We start from the raw sequence: 17670 nt of genomic DNA, 5'->3' as shown, positions 1-17670 counted from the left end.
TGTAGATAAAGAAAAAAAAAGAAAATAAAGTTTATGCCATGCGCTACATGGCTTTACAACACGTGGTGCAGGTTCAGCATCGAGTCTGTGAAGAGACAAATTGAATAAGGCAGACTGTTAAAAGTATGAGGAAATCACTGTTCAAACATCTATATAACAAAAGATTTCTCACCAGAGTATGTAAATGCATGACAGTTGTGCAGAAACCCTGTGTCTCCATAACAAATATTCTTGGGTCTGCAAACTGTTCTCCAGGCATCGTTTCTCAGCAATGCAATCTATCACAAACAAGCTTTTCTGGGTGAGGTCAGTGATTGATTGATTGTTTGTCTGTTTTTCTGTCCATGTCCTGCCAGCAGAATGTCTCCCAGGGAAGTATGGGGCTGGCTGCTCCTTGGACTGCCTGTGCCAGCACAATGGCACCTGTGACAGGTTCACAGGGTGCTGCCACTGCCCCGAGGGCTTCTACGGCCACTCCTGTGAGCACAGTAAGTGGAGGCACTCGGGGTGATTGTCGCAGGTTTGGGGCTTCAGAGTAGTCAAGAAACACCTCCTGGTTCAGTAAAAATTCTGGGGATGTCCCAGATCACCCAGCTGCTTCCAGATCTTGCATGTCTCTGATGCTGGGTGGTACAAGTTTAAAAGCCCATGGCATTATTAGAGTTAAGGGTAAATGTCATTTTTTGTTGGCTGCCAGAGAACGTCACAGAGAATACAGAGGACTTTAATGGTGTGTATGATTTTCTTCATGAACCTTCTTCACTTTATACTTCCTTTTTCAGGGTGCCCCCTTGGATTTTATGGGCTGGGCTGTCTTCACACCTGTGCCTGTAAAAATGGAGCGAGCTGTGATGCAGTGACAGGACAGTGCCTTTGTCCTTTGGGTTATCACGGTGTTCACTGTGAAAAAGGTACTGGTGCCCCTCTGATGGCAAAACCAAAAGCAGAAAAACAAAACCGAAAACAGAGCTCAAAAAACCTCACATAATTACTGAAATAGTTGTTGGGAGCCACTTCTTCTATATTTTGGGCTTAATGAATGTCCTGAAACATTGAATTTGGGGCGGATTTCCTGTTGTACAGCTGGGTGTTCCCATTCCCTTATAAATTAACTAATCTGGTTCTGATTAATACAGTGAAAGCCCTGGTCTCCATGATGTCTTGCAGCAATGAGTTCCACATGCCATTTATTAAAAAGAAGTCCCTTTTACTGATTCTACATTTGCTTCTAAAACTCCAAATAAGATTATTAAATAGGTGCATGTTAGACCTGTCGAGTGTTATGGAGAGGTCTTCTAGAGAGTTCTAATTAAAAATAAAAATAAGTGCCAGCTACATTTCTGGGACAGATTTACAGATACCTTTGAGAAGTTCGATTAGATGACCCCAACAGAAGGAGAACTCATATAAATATTATGCCCATTCCACTATGTTTTATTCTTGATTAAGCTTGGCATTTACACTGACTTCAGCAGAGAGTTTATGAGCTTTCCTCTGAGACACATCCTGGGAAAACTCTGGGTTTAATGTACATCTTGCCATTCAAATGTGCATCTAAAGGGTTCTCTTGCTGTCAGGCTGTGACAGGGGCTGGTTTGGTGAGAGGTGCCAGCATCAGTGTGACTGTGGAGGTGCTCCTTGTGATCCAGAGACTGGGAAGTGCCTTTGCCCACCTGGGAAGACTGGAGACAAGTGTGACATCGGTAAGGGAGATATTTTTAAGGGCTGGACTGTGAATAGTTAAACCACTCTGACCTATTGGTCTCAGAATAACTGTAAAAGGACATTTGCTGGTGTTCAAGAACACATTGTTTGTAGAAAATTGCTCTTTGGGGTTATCGACACCTTTATCAGCAGGCTTGTACCTCTTGATTTAATCAATATTTAAATTGATACACTGATAGGAAAACTGTTCACGGGTCAGCTGTAAAATGTCATTGGCCTTGAGTTTTGGAGAACACAGGCTGGGGAAGAATGACCAAGAAGTTTTGCAAATGTAGTGGGGAAGACTGCAGAGGGTGCAGATGGGCACCAAGGGCTCCAGTGTCTGGTTTGTCACACAGACATTTGTGACCCTTTTCAATCCAGTGCAAATGTATGTCCAGCTCTGGATTTGCTTCCTCTGGAAGCAGGATGGAATCCCTACAGGTGGGGGGAGTGGAGCTACAGCAGCTGTGCCTGCCCCTGGACTTCAGCAGCAGCCCAGGAACTTTTAACCCAAATGTAATTCCCGCTTTTCAGCACAGGCATTTGGGCTGTGTGTTGGCCCACAGGAGCAGAATTCTTCTGTAACAGGGATATAAAAATAGGTGATAAATTTTTCCTGTGGGGAAAACCATCTCCAGTGCTGTACCCTGGTGGGGTGGGTGCAGGATTGAGAGGCAGCAGTGGCAGATTCCTGAGCCAGTCTCTGGTCACAGTTCTGACTCTGATCATAGTTCAGGGTCAGGTTGGATCAGGCTGGGAGCAACCTGGTCTGGTGAAAAGTGTCCTGTGCCCATGTTTGGAACCAGATGAGTTTAAAGGTCCCTTCTAACCCAGGCTTTTCTAGGATTCTGTGATTATGGTGGAGCAGTTTCTGGGTAATCACCGGAGTAGAAGGAATTGCAGTGGTTTAACTGAGTGTCAGAAGACATTTGTGAGCCCAGTGCTGTGACAAACAAGGTAAAAGGAGTGAACATCCATGTGCCACTGTGGAGCTTCACACCAGGAGCCAGAATCCTCCTGAGCCCCTGGAACAATGGGGGAATATTATTTCTGCTTTTGTTCTAGGATGAGGCAGGAAGTAGATCTGAACAGGCTGTTATTAATACACATTGCTGTGAGCTTAAGCCTTAGTGCAACCTCCAAAACAAACTACAATGGAAAAGCATTTGATTCCCTCTGTGCACTGTCCTGTGGTCAGGAGATGAAGCTCCCAGTCTGCAGCACTGTTCCAGTGGGGACATGAGCCACCCTCACTGGCCACACAGCACTGGGTGTCCATGGGCCCTTCCAGGAAAATTTTAGGCAGAAGTGGAACGCAAGGGGGAAGCTCAGCACCAAAAATGGGAATTGAGGTTTTCCTCCTTGCAAACTCTGTGAGTCATTTTTATGTTTCTTAAATCAGCTAGGGTAGCCCCCATCCATGAAAAGCTGTTATGGGGTAGGTTTTATTTGCATTTTTATTTTCAATTAGGCTCAGTTCATCTGTGATATAACTGTGAGCAGCTGTGACTGTGCAGCAGCCATAAAGATAAAAGGCCTGATTTTAATTTGAACTCTGGTAAAGCACCCATTAAACAGGCAAAATGTTAATTAAAAAAAAAAAAAAAGAGAGAGAATATAACAGACTTTTATGGGCGTTCTTTTTCTGTAGTAAATTAACATTGCAGACTTTCAAACAGATGTCTTAAATACACATTGTTATTAACATGAAAATGTGGTATTACATAAATTAAAATCAGGTCCAGAGGTGTTTGGGGAGACCTTTTCTCATAACATTTCCTAATTGAAAAGGCCAAGCTCGGAGCGCACGGGGCGAGTTCTCCCATGTGCTGGGGCTGCAGCTGATGCAGGGCTCAGCAGGACTTTATTTACCCGAGGGTGTTCGTGGGAGAAAGCAAATTCCCTGGTTACAGGGTTTTCCAGCGAGGTGAGGGAGAGAGGGCTATTGTTTTCTCAGTGTTTTACACCCTGCCTTGTGACCCTGCTGCTCACTTTCCTTTCCTGCCCGTCCTCTGATGCATAAAAAATTGCAGTGAGGATTTAGCAGCCTAGGTATGAAACATATTTGCATTTGGAATTGAGATTTTTTTTGTGAGTTTGATTTGCCAGGAGGCAGCAGAATTGTGCAATCAGAGCAAGACATGACTATCTATAAAATGGATTAATTCTCAGTGTCACATTCTGTGAGGGAAGGCTCTTGGCCAGCGCACACTGACAGCCCAGCCATGCAGGAGAGACAGGGGCAGGAGATAGTGTGGATCCAGGATGCTGACAGCAACTTTCCTGAGCAGATCCCAAGATGTTCCCTGTTGGGCTGTCGGCCCCTGTTTTTACACCAGTAATGATTTCCATTCTGGGAACCTCTTCAGGACAGCTGGGCTGCAGCTTGGGCAGAGCATGTGGCAGACGAAACTTGACGGCTGCCGCACTTTCCAAAATGTCATGTTTTAATGCTAACAGATGTAGGTGTCTAAGCAGCTTCCTGATCCACAGAAGAGGGAGACTACCAGGCAGTGTTCCCCCTCTCCCAAACCCTCCTGTCCTTGCAGAGTGCAGGCCAGACCGGTACGGCCCCGGCTGCTCCCTGCGGTGCCAGTGTGCCGGCAGATCCCGCTGCAATCCCTACAATGGGAACTGCGCCTGCCCAGCCTCCTGGATGGGGCCAACCTGCAGAGAAGGTAACTGGGCTGGGGAGGGTGCAGCCTTTCCTCGCAGAGTAAAACACATGGGGCCTGTGGAGGTGCTCGGTTTGGATGGGAGTGTCAACCCATTGGATTATTTGGATAATTTCTCTTCTTAGTGAAATACAATACTGAGGGCAAGTCTCCTCTCACTTGTAGCTAATCACAACTCCTTCCGTTTAGGAAAAACTTTTGGGAACCTTCTGATTTGGAGGTGTTTTGCTGTTTTGCCTGCTCTCTGCCTCTGTGAGGAGGCTGCTGTAACTCCCTCCTCTACCTTCTTTTCAAGACTACCATTTATTGAATTATTTAAGTGTAAATTGTATAATCTATATAATATTTCAGTATTAGGTTATATGGACCTGAAACCATGTTTCTACTTAATTCTCTAGGTGGCCCTCCAAAGCTTTCCTTTTATGAAGAACAAACTCAAGAAAGAGGGAGTATTTTTCCAAGAGCTCTACAACAGTAACATTTGGACTAATAAATGAACTGTTTTATATGCACAGACGGTATTTGAATTTGGATATGAAAACAGTTATTCAATTCAGGTTGAATTGTACTGAAGTATTCACACTTCTCATGGAAGACTACAGAGGCCATTTAGTAGCTGGATCCTTTTAAAAAGTTGAATCTGTTTCATGTGCTCATTCCTAGCCTCTTGCCCCTCCATTAATCTACTCTGGACATTCTTTCTGATATTAATATAATCCATTGCTTGAAAGCCTGGACATGTTTTTAATCAGACCAGCTCCAAAGAGTATCAGGGTAAGCAGCACGTAACACATCACCATGGAATGAGCCACGCTCTGTATCAGGGACTTTCTAAAGCCACTTGACAACCAGCACCAAGTTCAAAGAGTGTTCCACAGATTATGAAGCTTCTACAGATTCACTGCAAAATCACATTGCACAGAAACTAGAGGGATTCATCAAGTTAATTCCTCTTTGAATAACACTGTGTGTTCGAGAGAAGCACAAAGTTTAATTTTGAACTTGCAGCTGAAGAAGAATCTGCCACAGTCCTCAATAAGTTGTTAATTTATTTAAGAGCATCTTCTGCATTTCTGGTGTGGTTTGACTGATTGGAAGGTCTCTGTCTGAATCTGCCTTCCAAAGAGCCTGGTGTCATCTGCCAGACTCCCCTGGCATTCCATGTTCTCACATCTTACCAGATGAATTTCTCAGTGGTTTGTCAAACTGTGCAGCACTTCTCATCAAACAGTATCTGTTAATGCAGAAAAGGTTTTATCTTGAATGGAGAAAGCAGGTAGTAAGCAAGGAGAGATGCTTAAAGATAATCTCTCTGGATTTTGTGGTTTTGTTGAGCCTTTTTTTTTTCTAAAGTCATCTTGCAACAGTCCTGATACCATTCAACAGCTGCTGGTGGCCACTTTGTAGAACAAAGACATTTTGGTGCTATTTTGTCTGTTTAGACTGGTTTTCCTTTGATATAGAACTGTGTTATTATAAACAAGTTTATGTTCTGTATTTTAATGCTCTGAGTTAGCCAGGCTAAAAGATTTCACAGTGCCTTTTTATACCTCTCTTTAGGTTAGGAGTGAGAAAATCTATATAGTAACCACTTGATTCTGACTGTATCAAAAGTGCACTTAAGAAGGGGTGTCAGGACCATGATAGACACAGAGTATGGGCAGTTGCAGCTCTTGTGCTGACACTCCATTCAGTCACCAGAACAAACTGCAGCTTTCCAAGAGCAGGTTTTTGTCTTGCAAGAGACAAAACGACAATAATTGATGGTAACTTGGGATTTGTAGAGATGTTTGTTGTTGTGGTTGGGTAAGGGATGAGTTGGTGAAGCAGGATCCAGGGGGTTGGATGGGAAGGTGAGGTAACAATTCTCCCCCACAGTTTGTCTCAGCTCTTAAACACATCTGCAGTCAGTAACTGTCCAGGCCAAAGCAAGGGGCACTTGCTCCTCTGGGAGTTAATTTCAAGCTGTGATCTATGGGAAGCAATACAGATTTGGGAGGTGTTTTCCAAGCTTCGTGGAAGTCTTATTGTTGTTATTCATCAGTTCATAGGTGTTGAAAGTAAATGTATTTGTGAATGTGTCAAAATTAATTAACTAACTGTGCTTTCAGCCAGAAAATCACTGGGGCTGATGCTGGTCCCTTTTAATTTCTTCTGTAGAGCTCAATGAATGTCACTGGAAAGTTCATTCAATGTAAATGTGGCAAAGTTATGGTCCCAGAAGCGTGTGACTCTCAGCAAGGCAGTGACATTTCAAATGTTCTTTTGGAGGTGTGAGGCCTGGGTCTGATCCTACAATTATGTGAACTTGGGGCAATTTCACTGAACTGGAACCTGTAAGGTCAATCTCCTGTGAGACAATGAGATACAATCTTAGCAACTGCTGGAGAAGAACAATTCCAGTTGAGCAGTTGACATATTTTGATCGTAACTCCGTATTCACTGCAGAGCCAAACTACAAAGTAGTGCAAGTGTCACACTGTACTCAAGACTTTTTGTAGAATCACTGAGTGAGTAAAGTTGTAGAAAACCTCTGAAGGTCCAAGTTTCCCGTGAAAGCCTGGTCAGCTTCAGAGTCAAATGGGTCAGAGATTCATTGTTCAAGTCAAATTCCAGAGATACATCCCACTGAGTTCTGAATATCTCCAAGGATGGAGATCCCACCACCACTTTGAACCTGTCCCAGTGAAGATTTCATGATCTTTTTTTTTTTCATGGTTTCTAATCAGAATTTCCTGAGTTTCATCTTTGATCCACTGCTTTTCATCCTTTCAGTGTGAATCTCTGAGGAGCCTTTGGCTTCCTCTCCCCCACAGCCCCCATGGGGTAGTTGGCTACAGCCTTGGTCTTCTCTTCTGAAGACACCCCATTACCTCAGTGACTCTCTACTGGCCACATTCCAGACATCAGACATTCCAGTTCATGGACAGCTGCCCAGAGAGTGGTGTGGTTACTCAGCAGCTCATGCATAAAACCCTTTACACTGCTGTCAGACAGCAGAATGTATCAAATGTACTGTTTTTCTCTTATTTTTGTAGACTGGCATGTGATTTGAGCAGCTAATCTGAGGGGAAACCTTTCTCAAGCCATATTATTTACACCTGTGTATACTTGTTTACATTTTCCACAGTACCTTGATAACAGAATTGTAAATATGTAGTATAAGGAAATAAAAGATTTTTGTATTAAGTGTTTTTAAAGGATGTCACGATTTTAGGTACATGATGAAACACATATTTTAAGTGACTGATACTGAGCCTGAGCCAATGAATTAGAGGCCCAAGTAGATCTGCTTTGGGAAATTTTTCAGCAAACTTTTTTTTAAATCAAAAAATGCCACTTCATACAAACCACTACATATGCAATATTCAAAATGCTTCTTGGCTTCTTTTTGTTATTACCTTGGGGGAAGAAATTCACTTCAGTGCCATCAAACAGACTATTCTGATTTGTGGTTCTGCATGACTTCTGTTTCAAAATGAAGTACAGTCATATATAGGTAAAAATCAGAATTAGAGATTTCAAAAACATTAAGAGATGAATTTTGATTGGGGTAGCTGAAATGTCTTATCTTGGCTCTTTTTCATAAGGCAGAGAAAATGTTACAGGATTTTGTTTTCTAGAAGAGCCACAGCTTTACATTATTAACTATTAATTAAGGGAGTTTGCTTGTTTGTGATATTAATGTTTTGATTCTGCTCCTTACTACGGTTTAACACATTTACCTAATTCTTTGCCTACAAAATAGTCTTTATTAGACAGGATGGAATTTTTAAATGGAAAACTGACTACATCAGCTTTTCCAGAGGTTAATTTTGTGGCAGGTGAGTGTAGTTGCTACTAAATTAATACAACTCTGCTTATTTGCTTCATCAGATTCCAGTGAAAGAATGTCAGGCTGATACAGTCCTGACCACAGCACTGGGGCCTGTTGAAAATGAAAGTGAAAAATTCAGTGAAAATGGGGTTTATAGTTAAATTGATGTCCATGTTCCTCTTGGTGAAGGCCTTTGCTGGCTCCCCATTTCCCAGGAGGCTGAAGTTAATTACACTTCCTTGAAGAGAGCGCTCTGTGTATTCCTCTGTAACACACCAGATAACTCCTTTCAGAAAGACATTGGAATTATTTCAGCCATGCAGTTCTTGTGCCAAATCCCCCTCTCTTACCTTGTGTATTCCAGATATAACTTCAGTCTGAGTGGGAAGGAGTTGAGTGTAACTCAGTGGGCCCAGCAGAATCTCGCTCGCTGAGAATTCATGAAACCAGGACAACATGTTTTAAGTTAGACTTCACTAACACTATCCTCATAGGAAAACAATCAGAATTTTAAAAATTCCCCACTTCCCCTGCCAAAAATTATTATTCTACTTTTATCCTTTTTATGTTGAAGAACCATAGCTATTAAAGTTTGCCCAGATTCCTTGCCAACCATATTATTTTGATTGGCTGCAGGTTTCTGTTTGTGTAAGTAATAACCAGCATAGTGTCAGGAGTTGCCAACGGGACAAACATGGAAATAATACCTTTATGTCCTTCCCAGAAGAGACAAAGACACATTTGGGAGCCATCGTGGCTTCATTGTGCAGATCAAACAGCGACTCTGTTAGAATTTAGCTTCTTATCAGAGCAAAGTAAAGCTTAGGAACAACCTTTGAGAGTGCTGGTGGACCATGGAACCTCCATCCTCCCATCCTCATGTTAATATTTTTGTCTTTAGACTAGAAACGTTCTCAGTCATCAGTTTTTGAAGGACTTTTCCTTCAGGTTGGCCTGTGGCTGAGAGAGCAGCTCCGTGCACGGGCTGCAACTGTGCTCAGTAATCCTTTTGCAAGGTCACAGCTTTAAATTCTGACACTGTAAAGCAATTTCCAGCAGTAAACACCAAATCTCAGCCTTGTAGAGCATAAGTTGTTCATTCTGTTCTTTTTATTGCTTTTAATGAGCGCTTGCATAGCAATATTATGTCTCTGTGAATTTGTAACCCCTCTTCAAGGAATGTGTGGGATGTATCTCAGATCTGTACTGTGCTTTCTGTTGTAGACATGTTGTAGTGAAAGGATGCTGATGTTTTTTTATATAAACATGTGATTAAAACTTGTTCTTGTTTTTCCCTTATTGCTAGTCTTGAAGCAACGGGCTTATGTTGTGGAGGAAACTTTATTCTACTGAACTATTTCACATTCAGAGCAAACAGGCTGAAATCACACCTGCTTTTAGGAGTTTGTATAGAATAAAGAATGGCCTGTGCCCAAACGGGTTTGTGTATGATCCCTGACCAGGGCAACCTGGCCAGTGTCCGAGCCTGACAAATAGAGCTTTCTGGCACTCACACTCCAGAGTATTAGAAATATTCAAAACACAGCATAAATCTTGCTGGAAGAGGATGGTTATGCAGTGTAACATTTCAGGAAGACTTGGGACAGAGCACTTCAAAGGCATTTGAAACCACACACCTGCAGCCTCCCATCGCCTGCTTGGGCATTCCCAGAGCCCAGTTCTGCCAACAGCTTGCCTGGTTCACCTTCAGGGTATTGTCTTCTCACATTGGCAGGGGCTGAAGGAACACATGTGCCTGCCTAATGCCAAATAATGCAACAAGAGTCTGCTGGTTAATTGGAAGTAGCAGGCTAAATTGAATTCAAAATGTGTAACAAAGGGAGAATGGTAGATCGAGCTGTCAGAAAAAGTGGACAGCTCTGGCTTGCTGCTTTCTGGGAGAGCAGGCTTGGATTCCTTTTTAAATTTCAGGGCAAAGAGTTTGAATTGAGCTGTGTAATACTGCAGGGTTCTGTCTTGCGTGATTTACTTCACTCTTCCTGCAGTTTTCAACAAGGAACAGAATAATTAAGTTCATTTGGTTTGTCGTCTTTTTGACATATGTTCTAAAAATAATTCCATAATCCTTACAACTTACCCGGTAATTTCTTTATTAGTAGCCATATTTAAGCTATTCAAAGAAGATGTTATTGCTATTAACCTCTCAGATTGCTGTTAAAAGCTGATCAAAAACTAGACATGGAATATTAAACTGTAATATTCTCAACCTCTGCAGAGTTAGCATTGATCTGTGTTTTAAACCTTTAAAAATCCATGCCTCTGCAGCACTTGAAATGTTTATAAATCATGGAATGGTTTGGGTTGGAAGGGACCTTAAAAACCATCTATTTCCAACTAGGTGTGGGGCAGCTACAACTTCTCTGGGCACCCTGTGCCAGTGCCTCACCACCCTCACAGTAAAGGGTTTTTTCCTAATATCTGAAGTATATGGGACCAGGGTGACCTTGTGAGTGTATCCAGGGAGCTCTGTTCCATGGCATGGTCCCTCAGCATCTTCAGAAATCATTATCCCTGTCTGCAGCCAGCACTGCTTATCTCTTACTTAATCAGCCCTGGAAGTTCACAGGGTGCTAATAGAATATTCTGTATGCATGCAATAAAAACAACCATCCAAAACCCTGTGAATGGTTTAAAAATGAGTTAAAAGCGCTGTATGATAAGGCATTGCTTTGTTGATTCCTTCAAGCATGGTAGTTAAAAAAAACACAACTCAGTTGTGTTATTTTATATATGAATAAAGATGTCAGCAAGTAGTCATCTAACTGTCCGTGCCATTTGGCAGTATCTAGCTTCCTTTTTAGTAATAGCCCTATAAATCTTTATCTTTTACTAAGCTGATGACAGCAAAACATCTTGAGAAGCTGCATGTGGTGTAGATATTATAGTTAATGCTTAAATGCTTCATGCCATCATCTACTGGGAGTTTTTTCCCGTCCAGATGTAACATCCTGGTTTAAGGCATGTGCTCCCTTCTCCCTCTAGTGATTCCAAGGGCCCAAGGATAATTAATTAATTAATTTAAGGTCTGTTATCCAAGACCACCGTGTTGGTCCACAGTAACTGAGATCCACCTGCTCAGGTGACCTCACTGACCTCCTACCAAAAGTAGTAGAAAAGTAGCAGCTTTGCCTTTTGCAGTAGGTTCTGTACTTTGTGTTTTCTTTCTGCCTACATGTCCTTGGTTCATCCAGAAATCCAGGGCTTTTCTCAGCTCTGTCCCCTGCTTTGGAGGTGGCTGTGGAGGCTTCCCAGTGTGGGAGCACCACTGTGAACTGGGCTCATGTTGGCTGGGTAAGTGGAGCCACGTTTGGCGTGGAAATGCTCCATGTCCCTCTGATTCTGCCCTGTTCCCATTAAGGAGAAACCAGCCTGTCATTTCTTTGTTGTTTGGTAAGTCTTAAAGTGTCGTGAATTACTTACAAAGTGACTTAATGAAAATTCTCTAAATTTTACAGCTGGAGGAGGCTTTTTTCAGCCAGAAGTCCAGATCTTAAATTACTTATTTGTCCTGTAAGACCCACATTAAGATTTCTTGCTGTACATCATCATCAAAGAGCGAGATTGGTGCAAGGAGAGACTGTGGGGTAATTCTTGCCTGTCCATTTGATTTTTTCCCCTTTTCCCTGACATTTCAGCTGTGGTAGCTCTTGTGGATCTTGGCTTTGCACTACCAGGCACAGAGGAGGGCTGCTCTTAATTAACATTAAGGGTATATATGAAATACAGAGCAGCAAAGAGCATCCCATTAAATATGGGCTGTATCCCTAGGTAATGAGGGGTGGGAATGCTGCAGGAACAGCAGCCACGGATGGCATGACTCTGCTCCAGCCTTTTGTGGAGCCCTTCACCCTCTCAAAAGTAAGAGGTTTGAACAGGCAGCTTGAAGGACTATTAGGACTGCTCACGGTCATAGTTAGCGTGTTAAAATATTTTACAAGAACCAGTGAATTTGATCAGAAAATAGTTATTTTTGGCTGCCAATGTGGCAAAACCACTTAAAATACAAACTCAAGAATGTGTTGAAAGGAGTCAGTTTGCCAGCACAGCTATTGTTGTAGCAAAGTCTCTCTTCTGATCCAACGGGAATCCTCTCCTCAAGTTTTATTACTTAAAAAGTTAACGTGGATGTCAAGCACCTGGAAATCTTTACATCTTTGAAAGGAGTGTTGGTGGGGGCTGGGTGGGTTTGGTTTCTTGTTGCAAAGTCTTTTGCTCCACGTAGTTAGCTGGGGATTTCCTTCCCTTGGGAAGCTTTGAGGATTGATTTGGTAGTTCAGTGTCACTGCTTTGATAATGTGCTCTCGACAAGGGATAACAACATGTGTGACTTGGTGCATCAGTATTTGAATTTGCAATGGATTTTCTCTTACTTTTGATTTCTAGCTTAAAATAAGAAAAAAAAAAAAGACACCAAAACCAAAAACTTTGGCTTTTTTACCCTTTTTTTTTTAATGTGTAAAAAACCCCAACGCCACACAGGGTCCTCTGGAGAGACAGGGCTGCCTCCTTCGAGAAAAATCAAAAACTGCCTGCAAACACTCGGGAAAGAATGATTTCAGCAGTAGAAATCCATTTTAATGCATGTCTCAGTGAGGGTTTGTGCAAGCAGAAAGCAGCCCCTGGGACCGTTCAGGAGCTGGAGAAGGGATGGATCTGCAGCCCTTGTTATCTCAAGTACATAAATGGTGCTTCAGCCCCTGCATCATGTGCCAAGGCAGGGGAGATGTGAAAAGCATCATGACCAATAAATTAATGTTTTACTTTGAGTAGGCATAAAGGAGGATGTTGAAAACTGAGTTTCTTCCTGCCTCTGCTGCCAGCAAAGCAAAGCCCCACACAAGAGGGTTTGAAGGTCCCTCTGGGAAAAAATGCCACTGGCAGCTCCACCGGGTGCCTTGTCCAAGTTGCCCTGAAGGAATCTCTTCCAGAAATACCTGTTAACAATAAGGACCTGTTAATGTTTCACAATTATTTTCCCAAGTATTTAATTGCTGCGCCAGTCCCCAGCACAAGAAACTGGCAGATATTAAATACACAATAGCTGTGGAAACCTCTGGTCTGTCTGCATGTGCCAAGACCAAGATACAGCTGCACATCTGCAGGTCTGGTGAGGGCTCAGTGAGCTGAGCTTGCACCTGGCAGAGAGGGATTAATAGGGTGTGTCCAGCTCACCCTTGGGATCCTTTCTGAACCAGCACTGGGGAAGAGAAGATGGTCAACAATGAAAAACTAACTAAAAAAAATTAACATCAGTACCTTATAATAGTATTTAAAATCTTAACTTGTCATTATTTATTTGCCTGGACTTGTGAGTCTGTGCTTTTTAATCTATTTTTTTTCAGACCCAAAGCTGACACACTTCATTAGAGATGAAAAAGCCCCCAGACTTGTGCTTTTCATGCCATTCCCCTGACACTGGGCACACCTGACATCAGGTAGTATCTCCCCCTGCTCTGTGTGCAATCAGGAAGAATAAAAAGCTGGGGCTCTGTCAGTCATAACTACAACTTTTCCCAAGAAAATCAACATGATTTTCATCTTTTGTGGAAGGAAGCTAAGCCACAAATTACACATGGCAGGCACATCCCAACTTTTCTGTACAGAGGCTGCACTAGGGAATGAAGGAGAGCGGTGTTGGTGGCCAGTCAGGAGGGATTGCTTGTAATTGCCCACCCCCACAAAGGTGTTGCTTTGTCACTGGCTTCAGACCAGGTACAAACTCATGATTTACCAGAGGTGGGATCTTCCTGCCTCCAGGTGTATTTAGAGAGCTCTTGCTTGGCTTCCTCTTGTGGAGGTCAAAGCTGACCAGGCTGACCTTTACAACTGAAAAAACCCCATGAATTTCAGCTTCTCTGCCTGATATCAAGGCAACATTGAAGCTTATTTTGATAGTTTGTCCTCCCCAAGTGAGGAAACTGCAGCACTGGCACACCACCTTCAGTATTTCTGCCTCACTCTGCAGGATCTTAAGGACAAGGCTGTGCCTTGATGGATGTCAGAAAGGAACATTGGCTTTGAAGTGGTACTGAGAGCCTGTCTTCATTCTTGAGCCTTGATAAACCTTTTCAGCTTGTAAATTTAGATATCTGCCTAAATTTCATCTGCCTGATAGAGTGTATGAGCTACTTGACAGCAAACCTTCCCAGTTCCTGTCGGGCTGCTCAACGACACGGGTCCCACGGAGCGGTTCCTGGTGAGGGTGCCACGCTGCTGGATTCCCATGGGTAGTGACATCCATCGCTTGCCAAAAAAATTCATGGACTGCCACGACACGGATTCATTTTTCTTGGGTTTTCCAGAGGAATAGCTGGATTCAAACCTGCTGAGAGTCAAGGGGGAGCTGGACTGGAGTCTCCTACACCTTGGTAAGAGCTCCAGTCACTGATTTGATAACCAGAACACTCCCTATGGCTATCTTCCCACAGGCTTATAAATATAGCCTGAGGGTTTGTTTATTTTTAACTGGAACGAGCATATTGGTAATTTGCATGATATTTTTTGGCCTCCAAAAATGTTTGAGCGACTCAGTAGGTGGCACCCTTTCTATTCCTTTATTTTTCACCAAATGTCAAAAATAAGTTGGAGCTGGAGCCTGTGTGTGTGTAACAAGTTCAGTAAAAATGTAAATGCATATTTGTCTCCTTAATTGAATATAGTATATTGTGAAATCATTACTGTCAGGGCACACTTGGGTTTATACAAACGCTTAAGTAAAGAAAATACATAAACCTAGATTGACTTGAACAATTTGAATGTGATAGCAGACATCTGTGTTCAATAACATCACTTTGGTAAGCGGTGTTTAATATTTCATGCCAAAGCAAGGAGAGTAATAGAACGGGGTATTTTCAGAATTCTTAGATTGCTGAAGTTTATGGCATAATATATAATCTGTCCTTTGTCAAGCTCACCAGAAAAAGCCCTGCTGCAGCTGAAGATGTAAAGTGCTCTAATATATATGTTTCTAGACCTCTCCCTGCTTGAGGAATTACTCTTGGAAGGTGCTGAGTGCCCCGAAGTGCCAGTGAAGTCAGTGGGATTTGAATTTCCTCGCAGCTTGGAGAACGGGGATCCTTACAGGGGCTAATTACTCTCTTCCAGTCCCGGCCAGGAAAGCCCTTCAGAGCTCCTTAACTTTTAGTGTGTGAGGAGTCCTCTTCAAACTGCATTAGGAATGCTTCTGGGATAGTGTCCAGAGGTCCAGCTCATTCCTCCATCATCTGGTAAAATGAGAGCTGCTCCCTGACCTCAGGAACTTAAAATTTGGGGGCAAAGAGGTGAAAATGAGAAAGTTCCTTGCCTAGGGGCAGATCTGCCACTGAGGGCTGAGCCCAGAGTGCCCCAAAGCAGATTAGAGCCTTATCTGCTGGGTTTTGGGGGTGGAGGAAGAGGAAAGGGGCACCGCTTCATTCCAAGTGAGGTCCATGCACAAGTACATCACCAGCTCAGGGACTCTGTTTGGCTTCAGAAAGTTCAAAGGAAGAGAAACATTTTTAAGTATCTTCCAACTCTGTTATTAATGAGCAATTACACTGATGTTCTTGGATGAATTTCCACAGGGTAATTCATCTACAAACAAATCTTTCTTTTGTATTTCTCCCCCCCAAACCCCAGTCTTTTGTATTTCATTTTTAGGTGAAATTCTGTAGTGAAAGGGGCCAAAAGAAACATGCTTTCCCGAGCCTCATGCTGAATGTCTGTCTGGATAGTTTCATTTTAACTGCAGCTTGGAAAAAAAAATGTAAACATGGTGTGAGTATCATTTTTACTCTGAAGCTGTTTTTCCCCCGTGTTCAAATAGCATTATAAATGTTTGCTCAAAAGAGGCATATTTATTCATCTAGCCTCTGAGAGAACACTGTGTGCATAGGTAGCAATAAAAATGTGTTAAGGGCTGAGAGAGATTCCCCTGGTAAATGACTTTTCTCTTGACCTCCTCTTAAGCATCTTAGCGGGGCTGAGCTCCTGCCTCTCCGAGAAAGTATGTTTGCACTGGGGAGGAAGAATTTTTAAAGTTGCGGAGTGTTACAAACAGTGAGCAAATAACTGTGGGGGTTTGGTTGGGGTTTTTTTTATGATGTTGGAAAAAAACTCTTACGAAAAAGACGTGGCATGCAAAGCAGTCACACACATTGAAAGTTGTTCCCAACATGCTGTATGATTTCTTGCAAGGAAGATGATCCATGCAATTGGATATATATCCATGCAATTGCTATTCTTTTTTTTTTCTCACTATTTTCTCAACGAATAAATATTTTTGTGTGACTGTTCACCACTCCTTCATTTGATAGTGGAATCTACTTGCAAGGGTTGTTTAGTGTGGAGAAGAGGAGGATCAGAGGGACCTTATAACTTTCTACAACTCCATGACAGGAGGTTGAACCCAGGTGGGGAGTGGTGTTTTCTTCCAGGTAATGAGTGATATGACAAGAAGAAATGGTCTCAAGTTGTGCCAGGGGAGGTCTTGCTTGGATATTAGGGAAAACATCTTCTCCAAAAGGATGGTCAGGCATTGGAACAGGCTGTGCAGGGCAGTGGTGGAATCACCACACCTGGAATTGTTCCAACAACATGCAAATGTGGTGCTTAGGGACATGGCTGGTGGTGAGCTTGGCAGTGCTGGGTTAATGGTTGGATTCAATGGTCTCAGATGGCTTTTCCAGCTTAAATGATTTCTCTGATTCTGTGCTTATTCAGATATAGATCAGACACACATCGTCACGTGGCTTCTCTGGTACATGAGGTTATTGTCCCCTGATTACAAGCCCAAGTATTCTGGTGTGCAGAAATGATTTCCAATGACTCTTTCTCATGAGACCATGGAATTGCTTTTCCCTGAATTTGGTTCACTCAAATGTTTGTGGAAAGGAAACGCAAAATAAGGAAGGACTGTAGCAGAAGGAAATTCATCAGGCTGTTTGTATGAATAAGGGCAAGGCTTCCCTGCTTTGCTCACCCAGCTCTCTGTCCTATCCAATTAAACATGCACTTGGCAGTTGTCAGACTGAATAACTCAACCTGCCACGGAAGCTGGAGATGGAAAACACCTGCTCAGATCATCCCCTGTCCAGTGTAGAGCCTTTCCCTGCAGGACAGGGGTCATCCCTAAATCCTGCAGCTGACACGCAATACACAGCCTCAACTGGCAACATCCTGTCCAGAGTTGCACTTCATAAATCAGGGGTAGGCCCAGTAAATCAGCAAGGAAGAGCAGTTACCAGCGCCGTATCTCCCTTCCCAATGGTTTTCTTCTGTTCTGAGGAATCAGTGGCATGTCAGAAATGATTCTCTTACCCAAGCACTAACCAGTATCTCCACAGTGCTGTATCTTGCCAAGCAGGAACATAAGCAAACACTCAGGTCTGCACTGGGGACTTGAGCAATCGCCCTGCACGGCCAACATTCCTCCCAGCTGTTAATGTGTCCGTCACAGGGTCGTTGCTGTTG

General features: G+C 42.9%; 1 protein-coding gene across 7 annotated transcripts in view; it reads left to right on the top strand.

Annotated features, from left to right (window-relative positions):
- LOC125330790 (multiple epidermal growth factor-like domains protein 6) overlaps positions 1 to 9498 on the top strand; it is a 190882-nt gene extending 181384 nt beyond the window's left edge. For 3 of the 7 annotated variants that reach the window (XM_048314411.1, XM_048314410.1, XM_048314408.1), the window contains 5 exons: positions 360 to 488; positions 783 to 911; positions 1578 to 1703; positions 4257 to 4385; positions 4781 to 9498. In XM_048314411.1, the coding sequence (XP_048170368.1) occupies positions 360 to 488; positions 783 to 911; positions 1578 to 1703; positions 4257 to 4385; positions 4781 to 4860 (593 nt within the window). In that variant the 3' untranslated portion in view covers positions 4861 to 9498. Of the gene's footprint in view, positions 1 to 359; positions 489 to 782; positions 912 to 1577; positions 1704 to 4167; positions 4386 to 4780 lie in introns of those variants that run through there. The other 4 variants (XM_048314409.1, XM_048314412.1, XR_007205705.1 and 1 more) reach the window with 4 other exon arrangements.
- The last annotated feature ends 8172 nt before the right edge of the window (positions 9499 to 17670 follow it).

Source organism: Corvus hawaiiensis, chromosome 10 (assembly GCF_020740725.1).
Source record: "Corvus hawaiiensis isolate bCorHaw1 chromosome 10, bCorHaw1.pri.cur, whole genome shotgun sequence".
Taxonomy (NCBI): Eukaryota; Metazoa; Chordata; class Aves; order Passeriformes; family Corvidae; genus Corvus; species Corvus hawaiiensis.
The sequence above is the reverse complement of the archived record's forward strand: the minus strand, read 5'-3'. Positions and strand labels throughout refer to the sequence as shown.